General features: G+C 52.2%; 1 protein-coding gene and 1 long non-coding RNA gene across 3 annotated transcripts in view; one reads left to right on the forward strand and one right to left on the reverse strand.

Moving 5' to 3' along the window:
- The window catches only part of LOC106724253, a 20,834-nt gene extending 20,753 nt beyond the window's left edge, over positions 1–81 (forward strand). Inside the window, exon 3 of the long non-coding RNA XR_001359994.1 lies at positions 3–81. This is a non-coding gene — a long non-coding RNA (uncharacterized LOC106724253). The remainder of the gene's footprint in view (positions 1–2) is intronic.
- The window catches only part of TRIOBP (TRIO and F-actin binding protein), a 54,569-nt gene that overhangs the window by 3,114 nt on the left and 43,990 nt on the right, over positions 1–7,465 (reverse strand). For both annotated transcript variants that reach the window (XM_014530812.1, XM_014530811.1), the window contains exons 16-18: positions 2,400–2,547; positions 730–832; positions 1–147 (exon numbers count right to left, since the gene is read on the reverse strand). The exon at positions 1–147 ends at the window's left edge or, in 1 of these variants, runs on beyond it. In XM_014530812.1, coding sequence (XP_014386298.1) covers positions 1–147; positions 730–832; positions 2,400–2,547 — 398 coding nt within the window. The remainder of the gene's footprint in view (positions 148–729; positions 833–2,399; positions 2,548–7,465) is intronic.

Raw genomic sequence — 7,465 nt, forward strand, 5'->3', positions numbered from 1 at the left:
AGCAGCTCCTGGCCCTCCTGCTGGCAGCAGCGCAGCGTGTGCTCGCGCTCCTCGGCCTGCTGCGTCAGGGTGCCGATCTCCAGGCACTTCTGAGAGTACTGCTCCGACAGCACCTGCAGCTCCCGCTTCAGCGCCTCCATGTCTGACCTGCCCGGGGCGGAGCAGGGGAACAGTGATGGATGTGGGCTCGCATGCCCTCTGCCACCTGAGTCGGGTCATGGCAAACTCAACGCAGCTCCTGATTCCCACCCTAGTGTTGCTTTGAGCCCAATTGTGGGGCTTTGAACGGTGACAGGCTCCCGTGGCTACAGGTGCCTCCTCTGTGAGGGGCGGGTGGGAGGAGCCCATCGCTACAGCCTCTGCAGCCTCCAGAACTGTGCTCGGTGGCAGGACAGGGACTGGCCGAGGCTGACACTGCAGCCCAGCTCTAGGGGACACTAACGAGGGGACAGGAGTTGGAGGCCGAGACCAGCCTGACAAGAAGGGGCCAGAAGAACGGTGGCCTGAAGAACTGTCTCTGTGGACGGCATGGAGGTCTGACTAAGGCCCTGCTGCTCTGTTCAGGTGCCACAATGGCAGTGGGGGTTTCAGCTGGGGGCAAACTGACGTATCCTTTGCCCAGGGGCGTCAGCACAGGTCCCTGACTCATGACGGCCAGTGTATGCAGCTGGGTCCCCGGCTCAGAAGGAGGCCCAGCCCACAGACCCCAGGGCCCAAGTGCCATCTCACTGGTGCTGCTTCCGGAGGCCGTCTGGGCCCTGCTGGAGGCTCCGTGTCTTGTTCAGCTCCCGGCTCAGCTCCTCCTGGTAGGCCTTCTTCATGGCTTCGATGGCTGGAAACAGAGCAGAAGCGAGGGGGAGGTTGGGGAGGGGTCAGCAGCACCAACTTTACCTCCTCTGAGACGCCACACGTGCCGTGGAGACAGGAGCAGGCAGTGGCATGCAAAGAGCCCAGGACCAGGCTGTGTCGTGAACTGAGTGGCTTTGGGTAAGTTGCTCGACCTTCCTGAGCCTGTCTAGCAAGAGAGGGTCACAATCCCTGTCTGATGGACCCTGCTGGGGAGACACCCAGTGTCTGAGCACTGGTACCTTTTGCTAGTGATGGCTGGGTAGAGCCCACACAGTCCACTGTCCCTGCACAGCCTGGAGGGTCCTTTAACAAGACCCATCTGTGTGGCCCAGCTTAGTGGTCAAGAGTACAGGCTCAGCAATGGATACAAATCGAGGTGACTTTGCTCAGGGGACTTAACCCCTCTGGGCCCCAGGTCCTCATTGGAAAGTGGGGTTAACAATGCACCTTCTCTCATGAGTCACTGGGAGACGTGTGAAGAGCATTTCGAACAATGCACAGCACAGACATTAGCTTCTGGTTGATTTTTCAGACTGTGAGCTCCCGAGGACTGAGTCTCTTTTCACACTTACACAGGGTTGCTGTGAGGATTAAACAATCCTCAACCATCATCTTGTCTGTAATTCCAAAATCTAAAAGCTCTGAACACTGGAAGTTTTTCATAACTTTTTTGGTAACAATCCCCGGCCTAAATGGACATTTGAGGTCCCACTTAAGGGTGACCCTGAGAAATGTCACTGCAAATAACTTGGTGCTAGATTTCACGGTGAAGCCCAGATCCTGCTGAGATACCTAATATATGCACCAGGTTATCTTCCTAAAAGCAAAATGCATGGCCCCAGGGTTTGGGATGCGGGGCCATGGGCTTGAGTGTGTCAAGCACTTATCAGGTGTAAGTTCTAGATCATGTGATCTCTTCCATCGTTTCCATTATTCTAAAACCATCTGGAGGTGCATGCGCTGTGCCAGGCACACAAAGCAGAGGGTCGGTTCAGAGCATGGCTTTGCAGTCAGTGTGCTCTGGGCTCCAACTCGAGCTCTGCCACCTCTAAGCTGTGCCATTTGGACAGATCACTAACCTCTGACCCAGTGTCCTCATCTGAGAAATGGGTCACTCTCTTGGGCACTGCAAGGCCTAGGACTGCTCACACCCCTCCCTGCTCTCCCCGGGGTCCGGCCTGTGTGCCCAGTAAGGTAGCCCCGCTGTGAAAACTGGGTCTGTGGCTAAGCAGTCTCTCCCCCAGGACATGGCACCGGCTTGGGCATAGGCTTGGATCACAGTGGACCTTCCAGTGGCTACAGGCCCCAAGGGAGCACTCACAGCCAATGGGGGGGGGGGTGTGTCTTTTCATTGCCTCACTTTCCTCTTTTTAAGTAGGTTCAGAGGCCAATTCTGGGGGCTTCCAACTCCTCTTGATCCCTTACCCTAAGTCTAGCACCAGGGACCCCAGCTTCTTATTTAAGAGCCTCCCAAATCCAGCCAGGAGGAGCCTCAGCTTAGAGGTTTGCGAGGCCGAGCCCGCTGTGCCACTCCTTCCCGGGGTCCTCACCTGAGGCCGTGGCGGCTGTCTCCTCGGCCAGGAGCCACTCCTTCTCCTGCTGCAGCCTCTGCAGCTCCCGCTCGTGGTGCCGCTGCAGCTCTTCCATCACCTGCTGGTGGGAGGACTCCATCTCGGCCAGGCTGCGCTCCCAGGCCTCCTGCAGGCAGGGCCAGGGGTCACGGGCTGCTCCCATTGCCTGGGAGTGGTCCTTCTCCAGCCTGAGGTAGGCAGGCCTACCCTGGTCCAGGCTTCCCCTGGACCCCAGCACCACCCGCCTGTACCCGCCACCACCCCTCCCCTCCAGCTACAAACCTCATCCTGTCATTCTTCTGCTTCAAACCCTTCTGAGGCCCCCGTCCTGCAGGGCCAAGTCCCTGTTCCATGTTTGACCCTTGCAGCCTCATCCCTGGCCCTTACTCCACCCAAGAAACCCCCCTAGTTATAAAAAACAATTCAGTGTGTTCACACCCGAGCTTTAGCTCATGCTCTTTCCACTGCCTGAAACATTCTTTTACATCTTTCTTTCCCTGGGTAACTCACTTCACCTGCAGCCCAGCTTAAATACCCTCCTAGCTCTGTCTCTGGACAAGCTCTCCGCTGCCGCCAAAGGCCTTGTTTCCGCCAGATATAAGTCCCCCAAGGACACGGGGCCCAGGACAGGGCCTGACGTGTGGCAGGTGCTGGGCAAAGGAGCTGAAAGTGATGACATCACAGAACAGGGCCTTGTGGATCAGCTGGCCAGTATTTTTTTAAAAACATATATTTTTATATTATTTCAGAGAGGAAGGGAAAGGGAGAGAGAGATAGAAACATCAACGATGAGAGAAAAATCATTGATCAGCTGCCTCCTGCGTGCCCCACATTGGGGATCAAGCTCATAACCCGGGCATGTGCGCTTGACAGGAATCAAACCTGGGACCCTTCAGTCCGCAGGCTGACACTCTATTCACTGAGCCAAACCAGCGAGGACAGACTGGCCAGTATTTAAAAGCCTGATAATACCCACTGCTGGGAGAGTCGCTGTGATGGGGTTCGTGGAGGGCAGTTTGATAGCACCGATGCATTTTTAATGACCCTATCCCTTCACCTAGCGCAGCGGTTCTCAACCTGTGGGTCGCGACCCCTTTGGCGGTCGAACGACCCTTTCCCAGGGGTCTCGTAACACCATCATGCATATCAGATATTTACATTACGATTCATAACAGTAGCAACATTACAGTTATGAAGTAGCAACGAAAATAATTTTATGGTTGGGTCACAACATGAGGAACTGTATTTAAAGGGCCAGAAGGTTGAGAACCAATGACCTAGCAGGTCCACTTGTAAGAATGACCCCACAGAAAGTCACACGTGTACAAAGACTGGCAACAGACAAGAACTGGAAACAATCTAAATAAACAACCCTTAAATAAGTCATGAGATCGAGCCTTACAAAGGACCCAGGCAGCTGGTAAAATGCAGAGCTGTGCACATGGACAGCTGGGGCAAGGAGTGTGGAAAGTTAGGTGATAAAAGCTGGTTTCTGGCAATGTACATGGGTGATCCCACTCACGGAAACAAAGCCCATGGAGCCGGACATCCGGATACATGTATGGAAAATCACAGGAAAGGTAGGAAGGACGCTAGCAGGCAGAGGACTGGCCCCCAAAGATGTCCGCGTCCCGCTCCGGAACCTGTGAGTATCACCTTATACTGCGGCGGAGGGGACCTGAGCTTGCTAGGAGACTCTCTCTCCTAGATTACGGACTGGCCAGGAAGCCACGGATCGGTCCGTAGATGCATAAGAGGCAGGGCAGGAGGGCGGGGGGGGGGATGAGTGGCTGCGAAAGGAAAGGAGGTAGAGTGACGTGAAGTGAGGACTTGACTCCTTTGCTCTCTTTAAAGAGGAAGGAATGGCCGTCAGCCACAGAAGGAGGGCAGCCACCAGATGCTGGAAAAGGCGAGAAGCCGATCGCACCCAGAGCTCACAGGAGACGCAGTTCTGCGGGTGCCTGGATTTAGCCTGGCGAGACCCATGCTCGACTTCTACCCTCCAAACTGTGAGGTGATACAGGAAACAACACAGATGTGCTCTGATGGCACTCTAGGCGACCCCTGCGGGGCGCGGGGGAGCAGGCAGGGGGAGTTCATGTGTTTATTTCTAACCTTTTAATTTGAATTATGAAAATGTAAACCTATTTCTTATATAATTAAAAAAATATTTAAGGCCCTGGCTGGGTGGCTCAGCCGGTTGGAGCGTCGTTCTGTACATCAAAAAGGTTGCAGGCTCAATTCCAGGTCAGGGCGTGTACAGCAGACAACTGATCGGTCGGTTTCTCTTTCACATCGATGTTTTTCTGTCTCTCTCCCCCTTCCTCTCCCTGTAAAGTCAATTTAAAAAACCGTAGCCCTGGGTGAGAATAAAAAAATTAAGATAATTGAAAAGGGAAGGTGAAGAGCTAGGGAAGAACCAAGGCCCAGAGGCCAGGTAAGAGGTTGTATTCTCGCCTGGCCGGTGTGGCTCAGTGGATTGACCACTGTCCCATGCACCAAGAGGCCAAGGGTTCGATTCCCCCTCGGGGAACATGCAGAGTTACGGACTTGCTCTCCAGTAGGGGGCATGCAGGAGGCAGCTGATCGATGTTTCTATCTCTCCCTCTCCCTTCCTCTCTCTCTAAAAATCACACAAAAGAACTGCATTCTCCTTCATGGTACAGGGCATCTCACAGTGGTGGGGGCGACCCCACCTCTCCAGCAGCCACAGCCACACCTTGGAGGCCACTTTGGGGGAAGGGAAGGGCCAGCCCACCTGGGTCCAGGTGTTCAGGCAGTGAGCAAGGGTACTGTCTCCCTGGGACTCTGCGCATGCCCTCTGTAGATCCCTCTAGTTAGGACAATAGAACCTGCTTTGGAGTCCTAATCCTGGCTGTACTGTGGAATGACCTTAAGCCTCTTCCCTCTCTGAGCCTCAGTCTCCTCATCTGTAAAACAGACCTCATAAGACCAACTCCTGAGTGTCCCTAAGGCAGGGGTGGGCAACCCCTGGCACACATGCCAAACATGGCACGCCAGTAACTTTTGCTGGCACGTGAAACCCTCTCTTATAATCTTCCATTTACAATTTTTTTCTTAATATCGACTTTTTTATTTTCAGATAAATTCAGTGTAGGTGCATCTTAGATAAATAAATAATTTTTCCTAACAAATTATCTTAAAGACCATAGACATGGATTGACGAGAGAGGGGAAGAGCAATTTCTATGCCTCTGCCTTAACTCTCCCTGCCTTCCTAGATCCGACCAGTGTTTTGGTTTCATCCACATACGCTTGTGAATCTTTGTTCTCAGTGATGAATTTTGTTAAGTCTCGTAATAGGAGTAGCCTGACGGATGAAAGTAGTAGCTCCTGCATATCTCTGAAGGTCACGAAATATAAACCTGATGTAAAATCTCTGTCATCAGTGATGCAGCAGCAAAAGTCCCACTGATAATATCAAACGGAGTCATAAAGTTTTCTGTCAGACTATCAGTGTACACGTATACATTAAAAAATAAATGTATTTTTCATCATTATATACCAGTGATGGCGAACCTATGACATCCGTGCCAGAGGTGACACGCAAACTCATTTTTTTGGTTGATTTTTCTTTGTTAAATGGCATTTAAATATATAAAATATCAAAAATATAAATCTTTGTTTTACTATGGTTGCAAATATCAAAAAATTTCTATATGTGACACGGCACCAGAGTTAAGTTAGGGTTTTTCAAAATGCTGACACACCGAGCTCAAAAGGTTCGCCATCACTGTTCTAAAGTAGTAGCTCGTGCATATCTCTGAAGGTCACGAAATATAAACCTGATGTAAAATCTCTGTCATCAGTGATGCAGCAGCAAAAGTCCCACTGATAATATCAAACGGAGTCATAAAGTTTTCTGTCGGACTATCAGTGTACATGTATACATTAAAAAATAAATGTATTTTTCATCATCATATACTGTGTTTTTGTCGCTCGAATGAATTTTATTATTTCTTCAAGGTTCTTCACATACGTACACCTTAAGAGATATCAAGTAGGTGTAACATGTTCTCAAAAAATTAGGGTTGGCACGCAGAAGAATTTTGAGTCAGAGATTTTGCTGGTTTTGGCACACACTCACAAAAAGGTTGCCCACCCCTGCCCTAAGGTAAGCTAGTGCCCACCTAGAGACCACCCACCTCAGAGATCAGAAAAATAGGGGGGTGGGGATCTGTTCTTAAAGGTCAGTCCGGCAGGCAGAGCCAGAAGCTAATAGGGGTCAGGAGGCTGGTGTCAGGAGGTGGAACCAGCCCACGATGAGGGGCTCCTAGCAGGTCAGGTGCTGGCTCTCTGACCTACCTTCCTGTGGGCCCAAGGCGTCAGCTGCCACCTCTGACGTGGATCGAAGTGGACAAAGAAATGCCCGTGATCCCCACTGCACTAGGATGGAAGGGTCCCCTTTGCTAGAGGCACTACAGCCTGTGAAGTCCCAGACCCCCCAGCTGCTGTCCTGTGGTGGCAAGCCGCCCCACCAGCTAAAAGAGGGGCACCCACTCGGCCTGAGATACCAGGTTGGGGGATCCCTCCCCAGCTGTCACCTCTCCAGGGTCCACTGAATCTCCAGCCGCTTCCTCCAGTGCCTGGGGGTACACAGGTGGCTCAGCTCCTCTTCGCTGGCGCCCTCCGCGTCCTGAGCCACTCCTCCACTCCCGTCTTCTGCCCCCCGTTTCCCCTTTATTCGCTTCTCAACGCCCCTCAGTTCTGCCTGCTCACCTACCATCCCAACCTCACAAGACAAAGTGCTGACAGCCCAGGAGGCCTGGACTGCAGCACTAGTCTGACTCCAGGTCAAAGTTCTAGCCTCCTCTCTGGGCCTCAGTTTCCCTATCTGTATGCCGAGACGTCAGAGAAGTGCTTTTCAAATTTAATTTTAGCGACAGAAACCTTTTCCCAAAGGAAATCTAATGCAGGTTCTAATAGTAAAATGGACAAAGGCGGAGCTGCTCTGATTCCCCGTGGATGTGGATGGACCCACCCAGAAAAGCAGTCCCTGGGAGACCACAGCTCCACAGAGCACAG

The sequence above is a fragment of the Myotis brandtii genome, unplaced genomic scaffold, assembly GCF_000412655.1.
Source record: "Myotis brandtii unplaced genomic scaffold, ASM41265v1 scaffold78, whole genome shotgun sequence".
In the NCBI taxonomy this organism is placed as follows: domain Eukaryota; kingdom Metazoa; phylum Chordata; class Mammalia; order Chiroptera; family Vespertilionidae; genus Myotis; species Myotis brandtii.